Raw genomic sequence first — 12,097 nt, 5'->3', positions numbered from 1 at the left:
GCATTCATTATGTTTGTGTGATAAAGTCGTTATTACAGCCCTGCCTTCATGGGAAAGGAGAAGTATACTTATGTTTGTCCAGAAGAACATTAAGTTTATGAACTCATGGTAAAACCCGGAAGGCTGGGTTGGCAGAGGTAGAGAGTGACACGACAGCTGTGACTGATGGAATAACGTGATGAAGGGAGGTTATTTGCAACATAAATAGAAATGAAAAGCCATCATAAAATCCATGTTAAATTTAGTGGCTCTTAAGTATGGTTTCTAATTAGACATTAAAATGAAGTGTTGTTAAAACATAAAGAAAAGGGCTGCTTATAGTTTTGACCCTTTGAGTTGTGAATGTTAAAAGGTTCTTTTCTTTTTCCTGCTCTGGGTGCTTTGAAAATTATTGCAATGAAGTGACAGTGTTATTCTTTGTGCTGTGTTTTGGCTTTTTTTAGTGCTTAACATGAAAGGAAGAAGCTCCTGATAAAGGCTGGCTGCTAATTAATGGATTTTGGTAATGTTTCTTACCTCTCTTTGTTGGGCTTTATATTGATATCACAAATGATATTAATATCAGCAAATTTGATTCTGAATTTGCTTAGAAGTGAAGCCATCCTGAAAACAAAGGAGAGAACATTTCATCACTGTATTTGAGTGCCTTGCATCAAAGAGCACTCATAAATGAGTTAAGATATCAAACACAGTTGTCTCATTATCTTTAACTATATGACAAATTACTTTCAATGCATTAATATTTCAGTTTCCAGTTACAGAACTGGATGGATGTGATTGCTCTAGTATAATTCATTTAACTGATGATCAATGAAAATCACAGAAAATGGAGATGAATAGCAGAGGGAAGGGTGTTTACAGAAAGAAGTAGTGCTTTAAGTATTTCCAAAGTCTTGAATTGTAAAGGGAAAATATTCAAAATACAGTAGGATGGAATTATCCAATACTTAGAGAAGGTTTGTGTTATTCTGTTATTACCAGAATTCTGTGCAGGGGGTGTTTACAACACTGGCAGTGTATGTGTTGGTGAAAACTTGGTCTGAAGGTTTAAGTGCAAAGCTTTCAGAATTTTTCTCATTTATGTGTTGCTATTGATCTACTCACATGTTGTCTTTACATATTTTCATAACAGAAAGTACTTTGATTTTCTGGCCCAGTTGGCAGGAGGGACAGTTTATAGCTTTCTGTGGTTTTGTGCTGAGGTTAGTAAGGTTTAGTTAGGTCAGTTTGCTTTTAGTTGAAGCATACTTGAAAACTTGAATCTCTCCCTTCCCCCTATCCTTTTTTGTTGTTTTTTTTTCTTTTTATGTAAACTTTGGAATTTGCAAAGGTCAGAAAGTTCCTAGGCACAAACTGTGATAGAAATACATATTTGCTTGTGAGCTGAGAATTTACTTGTCCTTTTTATTATATAAGAAGAGCATACTGCTTATATAAATCTTGATATCCCTTGGGGCAATCCTTGTTTTGAACATCCAATAGAGCAGTCTCACCTTCTGTGGAAAGGTTTTAGTATTTGGTAAATTACATGTTAGCAAAAGGCCAGATAAATTTAATTTCTGAATTGGAAATGCAATGGATTAAATTGTACTTGCATTTTGTTTTATTAGATCTGCCTAGAGAAAGGAATAGCCACCTGGCTTCTGGATCTGTCTCTTTGAAAGCTGCTGTGTGTGATTGAATATATTGTTGGGGAAGGGTAGTGTTCAGGTAGAAATACATACATATACTATTTTCTTGGACACAAGCAAGGTCATTGTCAGTTGTACTGGCAGTGCTGTTTATTCTGGCTTTTGTAGGACAGGCAGCATACACAGGTGCCAGAATGCCTCTGTGAAGATCTGTCATGTTTTAACAAATCCCATTTGATGTCAAAACCTCCTACTTCCTCCCAACCAAGCTTTGTCAGGCCCTGCACAGAGCAGAGAACACTTCCCTGCAGGTCCTTGAAAAAGCTGTAAGGTTTTTTTTTACCCAATGATATGAATTGTTCATACAAACACTTGTGAATCTCATCTACAGAAGAATGTTAATTTTAGGGCAATCCTTATAACTGACAGAACCACAGTGGAGTAAAGTTTGCTTTATGTGAAAGCAAAAGCTTAAGTTATCTCCCCTGAGCCAGCTGTCCTGCCAAAGCATGTTGTAATCTTAGAGATACTGACTAAATTCTAACTCTTGGCCTTGCATCCATCTCGCTTGTTTTCCACAGGAGTTCTGGTCAAATATCTTGTTTTTAACTCACTACATGCTGCTGCTGCTCTTTGTTAAGAAGTTACTGACTTCCATCCCAAATTGTCCTGGTGCTACTGATGGTGAACTGGCTGTGCCTTTACTGTGTAAAGTGCTTTGGAAGCAAAGATCCTACATCCTGTGATGGTGAAAATAAGTTATATTAGTACCCTTCATTTGCTTGAAGGCTAATGATGATTATGAAATCTAGACTTTTTTTACAAAAGCTAAGTCAAATCAACTTGGTGTTAAAGTTGATTAACTTGCACTTTAACTTCATTACATTTTAACACGGTTAATCACATTTATGTGAGCTATCTTTCTATAGTATTTGCATATGAGAAACTTCATGTGCAATTTCACTTACTGTTAACTGGACTATCTCATGTAAATCCCATAAAAGTAATTATATTCTCATTACAGACTTCAGACTGCTCTTCTTGGAGAAGGGAATATGAGCTATTAATGGAAAAAATTGCTGGATCTGAGTTTCTTTTGGTAATAATTTACACTGGCTCATTTACACTGAGCCTTGAGGGGGCTATGCTGTAAGCTCAACACCTTTCTATCAAGTATGTGATTTTTTTTCATGCTGCCCACTCTACACCAAACCAGTTATGCTGAGAAATTTCCAGTGTTCTGCTATATATGCATTATATTCAGCATCAGTTCAGACTCTTTAAACAGTGAAACAAATATAGTTATATTTACACTAGTTTTTCTTCTTCAATCCTATTGGCTTTTCCTCCAGTGAAAATCCTTAATTTGCAATTTTTCCACTTCTTCCTGATACTTAGAATGTAGGGAATTAGGATTGTTAGACCTGGAAGAACGTAAGAAATTGCAGGAAGACCAAATTAGTGCATTGCATGGTAAAAATTCTGTCCTTCACTTAGGCAGTGTTGAAAATTAATTTATCTTGAAGCATTTAAGCCAGACAGAAAATTGACTTTGTAACATTAAAAGGAAATAATTTTGTGCAAGTTCCCAAGTCTGCTTTTACATTGGGTAACACAGAAGTTTCTCTGTCTGCTGTTCTTAAATTCTTTACCTCCGTCATCAAACAGCCACCAAATGTCAATTGTTCCTTTTCCTTGCTTCTTTTTAAATTGAGTGCTGGCTTCTAGGAGCTTCTGATTGAATTCACCCACATGCATTGACTGCATTGTGTTAATGGTGCTCTCTGTAAAGAGGAAAAAAATGTGGAAGGGTTTCTGACAAGTGAGGCAATAAGTAACTTCACAGAGCCAAGTGGAGAGAGAGCTTCAGGAAAATGAACTTTTTCTGACATTTCTGTAATTTAAATCTGAAAAAAATGTGCAGTGCAGATGCTATGGGCTTTTGATATACCAATACACGTGGAAACCAAAGTTTGTGTAGCCCTTTGTCCCTAGATTAAAACAACTTTAAAATGGTTATCTGATTATTTGTTCTGTGGAGCTTTTTAGTTAAGCTAGAATTCTCTTAGGTCTTAAAAAACAATTGGAAAATATCTGATAGATTTTTAGAACTAAATGGTGTAATTTTGCATCATTTAAAAGCTCAGCTGACAGTTGAGATATATATCTCTATAGAAATACAGAGCTCCATGAAATGCAAAGTAATGCTAGACAAAGAGCTAAGGGCATAGAGTGAGAATATGGGTAAAACTAAAACTGGAAGCCAGAAAATGGAAGCATATATGGCAACTTCCCTATGCTTGAGAGCATTGTTGTTAAATTGAAAATAAACTTTGATTTTTGCTGTTTGCTTAGCTGGCTTGAAAAGGGTACAGTCTTGCCTGTTCTCATTGCCTTCTCTCATCTATCTTCTCTCATTCCATCTTTTGATGGAATGGCTTTATCACTGCTTCCCTTTCAATGATTTCAAAGAGATGATGTCAGAGCAGTATCTTAAATGGAGCAGACAGGCTTCTTCAGATGTTTTACTCTGATCTGTGAGGTTCTGCAAATCTTTGTTTGGTTTTCCTATATTTCTACAGTATAGACAGGATAGTTCCAGTGGAGTTACTGGCTTCCTCTACAGTTCTAGCATCTATGCTGGAAGATGCAACACCTCTGGGAAGAATGAATGTATAAGCAAAACTGAATAGGCAGGGTTATTTATTAACATCACTTATATAGAGAGCCAAAGTGTAGAGTATGTATTTCCCTTATGCCTTTTGAATCTAAATCAAAAGGCAAAGTTGAAACAGGGGTGCACATTCTTGTGGTATTTGTTATAGAAATATACTCTACAGAAACTTGCAAAATGAACTGAAGTCTGCCAAGTAAAGAAAAATAGCATTTTATGTTTGCAGTCTGTAGTTCTTCTTGATACCTGTGGGAGTTGCACTCACAGCCAGATGTAATAGTCTCTGCAGGTGAAAAGTCTGAAAATAATTCTCTGCATACAAGAATGGCTTCAGGTAGGCGATTATCATTACAGCCTAGCAATTGTGAAATGAGACTTTGAATTCTGTCTGTGTTTCTGTGTCATTTTACTGTATCTGAAATGTAATTTTGATTTTGTCACCTACGTGTTTGTTAGTTACTTGACAGCATGCTGTACATACACTCTTAGTACTTTGACCACCTTCATTTGTGCATTTTTATGAAATTATGCTTAGAATACAGAGCACTAGTGCTATTTTTACTTGTTTTTCAGCTAGGTTCTGGGTTTGTGTGTGTATTTTCAGTAAAGCTTGGTTCCCTGCTTGTTCCCTGATATTGTGCATATGTTAATTTTATTTTAAAGGGGAGGAAAAAAAGCTTCTGTTTAAAAGCACCGTATTAAGAAAATTAAAAAAAAAAAAAAAAAAAAAAAAGCCAACTGGCTTTGTATTTCTCAAACTTTAGTAACCCTGTGCTGTTTATGGCAAATAGATGTGCTTCTCAGCTTCCCTTGAATTCTAACATGGCTTGGGGAAGGGAAATCTGTGTTATATGAGGTATTGTGTCCTGCTAGAGGGTGTTCTTTTGTTCTTTTGGTTCTGCATTACAAGGTTGTAGTCACCAAGACAGGTTTTGCACAGAGGGGGTTTTGTTCCAGGTGCTTCTGTGTGATTCAGGAGTTTCTGCCATAGTGTCCAAGTCCAGTCTGCATATTGGTGAAAATGTGATGCATTGAAGGGATGGGGAGGAGTTCTCATTTTGGACTTACCCTTTTTTAGTTCATGTTTTGAGATATTGAGTGTGGTGGCTTTCCTGAAGAATCCACAGATGCCACTTTTTCTTTCTTCAAAATCATTTTCTTTAATGGTAGCTTCTAGTGCCAGTCTTTCCTGCTCCAGCTTCTCTAATTCCTCTGTATATTGGGAAAAGTAAGGGAACTGGGTAACACAACACTTTATATTTTAAATCAATCATTGAAATAGTGATAGTGATGTAATTGCTCTTGTACTTTGTACAAAACATAAAGCTGCTGGAAGGAAAAACTCTTTAAATGCTTTATCCTTGCAAACCAGTAGGAAGGAGGAAGCTGAATTAATCTCTTCAAGCCCTAACTTAGGGTATCTATCCCTACAGCAGTGCTGTGCCCTAAAGTGCTACTCAGCTGCTACCAGATTGTCTCTTGCAGATCAAATTCAGTATGAAGTATTTTATAGTTACATGAGATACTATTTACTGAGTTATGTTTTTGGAATTGGTTTTTTTTGTTTCTTTCCCCAGGAATTTTAAAGCATACGAGTAAAGCTGTTTTCCTGATGTCAGAAGGCTGAAGTAGGGAGCTCTAACTCTTGGGTCCCTATTCTAAGAAAAAGGTCACATAGATTTAGACTTTGAGAATCTCAGGAATGTGTAAAGATGCTGAGAATGTGATCAGTTTCCATGCTGAAAAATCTTTGAGCGTTTTGTTTGGTTCTTTTTTTTCAGCATTTGCTGCAAAGGTGTAAGGCTTAGCTAACCAGTTCTGTAAATTCAGTAATACAAAAGAACAGTTTTACTTAGCAATATTAGACTTCTGCTGAGAAAAAGGCACGATGTGTTACCATGGAATATATTAAGACGAGGTGCTAATTAATATGATCTAGGCATTTGCCTGCAGAAAGCCTTTTTCATAAGGAAAACTTCCATTTGAGTAATACATGAACTAGGAGTGAGGTAATTTCATTTAAAACATTCCCCAAGCACTCACTATCTAGGCATTAGTAGCTCTGTTGGCACTTTCAATTGCTATTAAAAAAAGATATAATTTCTTTAGACATGATAGGAGCTAACTTAATGATTATTCAAAACTATAACTGAAGCTTCTCTATTGAACAGAATGCTGCAGTAAGTGTAATAGAACACAATGATCCTTTTTTTTTTTTTTTTTTCAAAGTAGCTTTTATATCTTCTACTTCAAAACTATTAGTTTGGGATTTTTTCATAAGTCCCCATAGTTTTGCTGTGTAGCTCTCCATGCACATCAAGCTGCCACACTGCTCAGTTAATGTTTGCCTACCCTTAGTCCTTTAAGGAGTCTCTGCTACTTCTCTGCCACTTTTTAATTCCATGAGATGATTTGCTTTTGTGGGTTGCCACATCTTAGAATTCGTCGTCTTTAATGGCGAGTAAATGTTGGTTTTAATTAGCTAAGGTACTTAGATCCTTCCTGGGTGTTCTTCCCAGCAGTTCTGAGCACTTTGTGTGTCTGAGGGTTCGCTGGAGGTGGATTTGCAGTAGGCGGCAGCAAAGAGTCGCCGATTCTTTCCCTGCCTGCTTGTGTTCCTTTATAGATTTTTATCCAAGTCATTTGTAACCCAAAACGTTTTTCTGGTAGGGAGGACAAGGGATGCTAGAAGTCATGTCCAGGTTTAGACTGTATCTGCCTGCTCAAGTGGGAAAACCTAGAAGTGTGAAAAATATTGTACTGAAAACCTATAGAATTGTTCTAATGGGTTTTTTTATATGGAGTCATTACCTCCTTGGGGTACTGAGGAACCAGTAAGACCTCTGTGTCATGAAAGAGCAAATGGAAAGATGAAGGCCACCATTTTATGTGGCTCTTGGAAGCCTTTCATGTGAGTGCAGCTGCCTGCATGCTGTCTCTGTTCTCCACCCAGATGGCATCTCTCCCTGAATAGTTGTGGTATAGTGGAAATTTTATCTTTCCCCTGACATATGCAGTGCTAACCTAAGGAAGAATCAACAAAAAGGTGAAAAACAAAACTGAAGTTCCCAGTGGGTTCCAGATTTTTGCATGGGTGGGAGCTTCCTGGTCCCCAGGGTTCCACAGTGGTGGTACCAGAAGTGCAGCTTCCTGATTCCTGCCAATACCAGAGATCTTGGGTAGGCAAAGGGAGGAAAGTTCACCAAAAGAAAGAAGGAAATATATTGCAGACTAACTTGTGGCTGTAGCACAGCATAATGTTACTGATTTTTTTTTTTTTCTTCTAGGCCTGTGCTGAGAGCTATTTGGTGCAAAGCCCCTTAGTGTGTGAGGCTTGGCCTCCTTCTGTCACCTGAAGCCAGTGCTTCAGCAAGGATTTTGTGTGAGATTGAAAATGCAAAAGCAAAGAGGAACTCTAAGTTACAGGTGTAGGAACTAAGAATGACTGTAATAGAATTGGTCATATTCCTTCTCATGCTGTGCCTGTGAATAGTAATATTCAACTAATCAGTCATCACATACCTTGAACCTGGAGGACCTGAGATATATCAAATCCTTGGCTAATTCTGACAATAATCATGCCAAGCTCAAAATCAAAGGCATCACTGAAAAGAAAGAAATGGAAAAATACATAAATGCCCTTTTGCATGATGTATGTCAGAGGGGTGCTATTTGGAGCAGATCAGTAGAGGTGTTAGTGCTCACAGGGAGGTGGGTTACTGCTGTGTACTAGACTGCCCCAGGTAAAATTGCAGAGGATTAAGTAAATGACTATCCACATTTTCCCCCCATTTGAAAAAATGGTGTCACTGGTCATTGGAACAGATAGGCCATTCTTGAAATGGGTCTTTCTGACAACATATTTTAGGAGCTAGGTAGCCATTGAGTAATTTTTTTTCTTCCTTCTCTGAGGAAATAACAAAGCTGAAGTCGGTTTTGTTGTTTTTTATCTTGCTTCAGCTTTACAGCTGAATTTTGACCAAGATCTATGAGAAGCCTGTTTCTAAATTACTGTTTCCTAGTTAAATCCCAACCCACAGAGCTTCTGAGCTTTAGGCACACATGAGATTTGAAGCAAGGCTCTTTCTCTGTCTCCTTGGCTTAAAAGAAGAATTCCATGATGTTCTCTTATTCCCCATGTATGTGCATTAGAGTTGTTTTTCCTTGAGTTCCTGCCCACTAAAAATGGGAAAACACAATTCTGCAAAAGCACTGCTGACAGCAGTGCAGCTTCTTTATGTAGCACTGTCAAGCCACATCCTCTCTGGCAGTGCCAGATGTCTGCTAAGCAGATGTTGCTAGGTGTGGGAAGCCAGGGAGCATTTTTAGTGGGCAGAAACCTCTGTTACAGAGCTAGCACATGTGAACTCGGATTTGTAGGTATTTTCTGACATTGTTTCTACACATCAAGTTCTGTATGGAAATGCTATATATATATATCTGATCTAGGAGGAGTAAAAAATAGGGATGCTGAAGTGTGACTTACTGTATAATGCCCACGTAGTTTTCAACTTGCGTGGCAGGGGCATTTCTCCAGTCCTTCTTAAATCCAATCACCAAGGTATTTGGTTTCATTCTACCCAAGCCTGAGGCCTAACAATATTAAAACATTGCTTGTGAAGGTACACACACACACACACACACACACACACACACACACACATGCTTTTACTGCAAGTGAAAAGTAATGGCAAAAGATAACTGAAGTAATGTTCTGGAGACACTTACAACTAGATTGCATTTCATGAATGTCCTTCATGCTCATACCCATGCAGAAAGCTGAAAGATTAGCTCTAAATCATTCTAACTATAAATGATTTTAGATGACAGAAATGTGGTTTTGCTAAATTAGCATTCATTTGCATTTCTTCTGACATGCTCTTAGTAAAATGGTTCGATAACTCGGAATCAAGAGAGAGTTCAACCACTGTTTGTATGCTCATTCTAAAATAACAGAAAGCTTTTGTCAGCTTTGGAATACTCAATAGATAAACTGGGTGTGAAGTCTCTTGAAACACCTCAGATACACAGAGAAGGCCTACCCTCTTAAGAATATTTTTTTTTTTGCCTTGAAATTAGAAACTGTTGCTGTTTTATTTGCTGTATTCTTTCCAGAAGATTATCCAAAATCAACTGAGCATGCTTTATAGATTATGGTTTAGAAACGGGAAGAACAAATGGTTTGTTAAGATTAATTAGATTGCCTCCGAAACTGGGCCTGGATGCTAAAACCTGAACAAGTACAAGTTGTCACAAGTTGTCATATCTAGATTCAGCTAATCTGATTTTTATAGAAATCTAAATACTTTATGTCTTGTGAGCCTCCAGGAGGAGACCTACAAATAGCACCTACTTGTCAAAGTGTTACATTTGCTAATTTTCACTACTAGCAGAAAAAAAAAAAAAGGTAAAGCTGTTGAGGTCTCAGTGGATTTTTTTGAGTAGCATTGATACACATGCACTGTTCACAGAGAAATGAATAACTGGTTGGTAAAGCAATGCAGATGTGCTTAGGTTACAGTAATGATGGTGTGGTTATTCCTCTGTTTGCTGGAAGGCAATTATTTGTGGTCCAGTAATTGACTTTGGCAATAGTATTTCAGTAGTAATGGGAAGAAAGAGCTCATCAAACTGGAACAGTTCTCAAAAACATCAGAAGGGTCTCCTACTGTGGCAGTGTATAAACCCAGGCTGAAGCATCCCTGTGAGACTTTGATAGAACAAAGAGATCTTTATTAATAATATTTCATCTTGCTCAGTTGCACTGTCCATTCAGCAAGTGTACAAAGAGCCCTGGTATGCTATCTGTAGGAGACTGTTACCCAGAGTATTTTGGTGTATTTCAGTAGTTTATTTTGTGCAAAGGATGAGAATTTTCTCCGCGTTTTGCCACAGTACCTGTATGGATAAATATTCATGTATGTGTGTGAGGGAGATGGGAAATATGAAAACACTTCTGAGCCCTCATTAAGGCTATTTTAAATGGATTGTTAGAAATGATCTGCTGTATTCTTAGAGCAATAGAAAAAAATTGCAGACTTTATTTTAATGGCTTTCTCTCTGTTTGCAGAAAATATATATTTCACATTTTCAGTTTTTCAATGAACACAAAAATATCCTTATACACTTATTATGCTGCATAATACCAAACAATAGAATTGATTTGAAGTGTGCCAAGTGTTGGCTGCACAGACATTTATATGGTGCCCTATAGACACCTATTTTTTATGTGTCTTGTTAATTTAGGAGAAAATCAGTCTGTCTTGTCTCTATTTTCCACAGCCCACAACTAGATGTCTTTATGAAATAACCTTTAATAGAATATACATGTACCCCCAGAATGCCCTTTCTGTTTATAACATTATCCATATAGTACTGAGGACTTGTTAACAAGTAGACAGTAATGCTTTACATAAAGGGGTGCTTTGATGTAAAACTCTTCTCTGTGTTCTGTAAACAAAAAGCTTACCTGCAGTAGACTTTTGACTCCATCTCTGAAGCTGTCAGCTGCCACTGCTGCATAAAAGGCTTTTCTTTTGTTCTTTGTGAGCCAGGCCTGCTTTTTTGCCATGCCACTGTTCATCTCCTTAACACACAGCTTGCGTGGTCCCTGCATGGTACAATGAAATGTTATTAAGAAGCCTTTGTGTTACACATCACACAAGGATTTTCAAGATGTTACCTAAGTCTGCTGTGGGAGCAAACGGAGAGAGTCAGAAAAATACATTTCCAAAAAGGGTCCACAGAGGTTTCAGTCCTTTGAAAAGAAGTGTGCTGCTAACATCATTCACATTCTCTTTGAGAAGCCTGTGGCTGTTAATGTCACTTAAATGTAGTGATTCCAACAGAAAAAAGGACTACAATGCACTGCAACATCTTAGGAAAATATCTGGGGTATGATGAAGCATTTCATGGTGAATCAAGTCCTTCCCTGATTTGACTATGTAAACAAGAGTCAGCAGATGTACATAGACATGGTTGAGCTCCTACCTCTTAATAGTAAGAGCAAAGAGTTGTTGTCATACAATTAAAGATGCAAACGCCTTTGTCACTAGGCTTTTCCAGTGGTTATCTGGTAATTTAATGAGACAAAATCCATGTGCATATCCAAGTCACAAAACAAGATGCACTGACTTGAGAGTAGAGAACAAGCTGCTTCAGAGACAGAGCAGTAATCAGATGCACCAGAAAGGAGCTCTCTTGGAAACACTTGGAATCCAAAAAGTATTTCCGTGTGCCTAACTTGGGAAGCAGTATCAGCTTGGTTTGTTATAAATGGACAGTTTTGAGCTTTAATTTGTTGCAGAACTTCATTTAGTGCAGAAGTCACTCCTTTGTGGTTTCTAATGTTTTTAGGGGCTGGCAAGTTGCAATTTGGATTCCAGTGAACAGATAGATAACTCGAGAAATAGAAGTATCCTATAATATAAAACCAGTAAGGCTTGGTAAACTTATACTCAGGAGGTTGTATTTCAAAATTCATATTTAAATATTTCACATTTAAAGTATATGGTAGCTTCTGCTAAGCTGTGAAACTTATTCAAATATAGCTGAGGGTGATTTATATTTTTTTCTATACCAAGTACTGTGATCTCAAAATCTATTTCCCATTCAAGAACAGTATAAAACTCTAATCAAATGAAGTTCTCTTGAAAGTGAAATGCCTGGGAAGGATCACTTAATTAAAAAAAATCAATTCCTAAAAGGTGATTTTGAATCTAAACCCAAAATGTCCTTCTTACAAAACTTTTCAGCCTTACTGAAGCTTTTTTTTCTTCCTTCCTGGAAGGAA

General features: G+C 37.3%; 1 protein-coding gene across 2 annotated transcripts in view; it reads right to left on the bottom strand.

Annotated features, from left to right (window-relative positions):
* The window catches only part of SLC12A1 (solute carrier family 12 member 1), a 46,279-nt gene that overhangs the window by 5,313 nt on the left and 28,869 nt on the right, over window positions 1-12,097 (bottom strand). For both annotated transcript variants that reach the window (XM_008492018.2, XM_008492019.2), the window contains exons 17-23: window positions 10,775-10,915; window positions 8,792-8,898; window positions 7,828-7,910; window positions 5,374-5,517; window positions 3,284-3,415; window positions 2,944-3,055; window positions 517-603 (exon numbers count right to left, since the gene is read on the bottom strand). In XM_008492018.2, the coding sequence (XP_008490240.2) occupies window positions 517-603; window positions 2,944-3,055; window positions 3,284-3,415; window positions 5,374-5,517; window positions 7,828-7,910; window positions 8,792-8,898; window positions 10,775-10,915 (806 nt within the window). The remainder of the gene's footprint in view (window positions 1-516; window positions 604-2,943; window positions 3,056-3,283; window positions 3,416-5,373; window positions 5,518-7,827; window positions 7,911-8,791; window positions 8,899-10,774; window positions 10,916-12,097) is intronic.

The sequence above is a fragment of the Calypte anna genome, chromosome 10 (genome assembly GCF_003957555.1).
Source record: "Calypte anna isolate BGI_N300 chromosome 10, bCalAnn1_v1.p, whole genome shotgun sequence".
Lineage (NCBI taxonomy): Eukaryota > Metazoa > Chordata > Aves > Apodiformes > Trochilidae > Calypte > Calypte anna.
The sequence above is the reverse complement of the archived record's forward strand: the minus strand, read 5'-3'. Positions and strand labels throughout refer to the sequence as shown.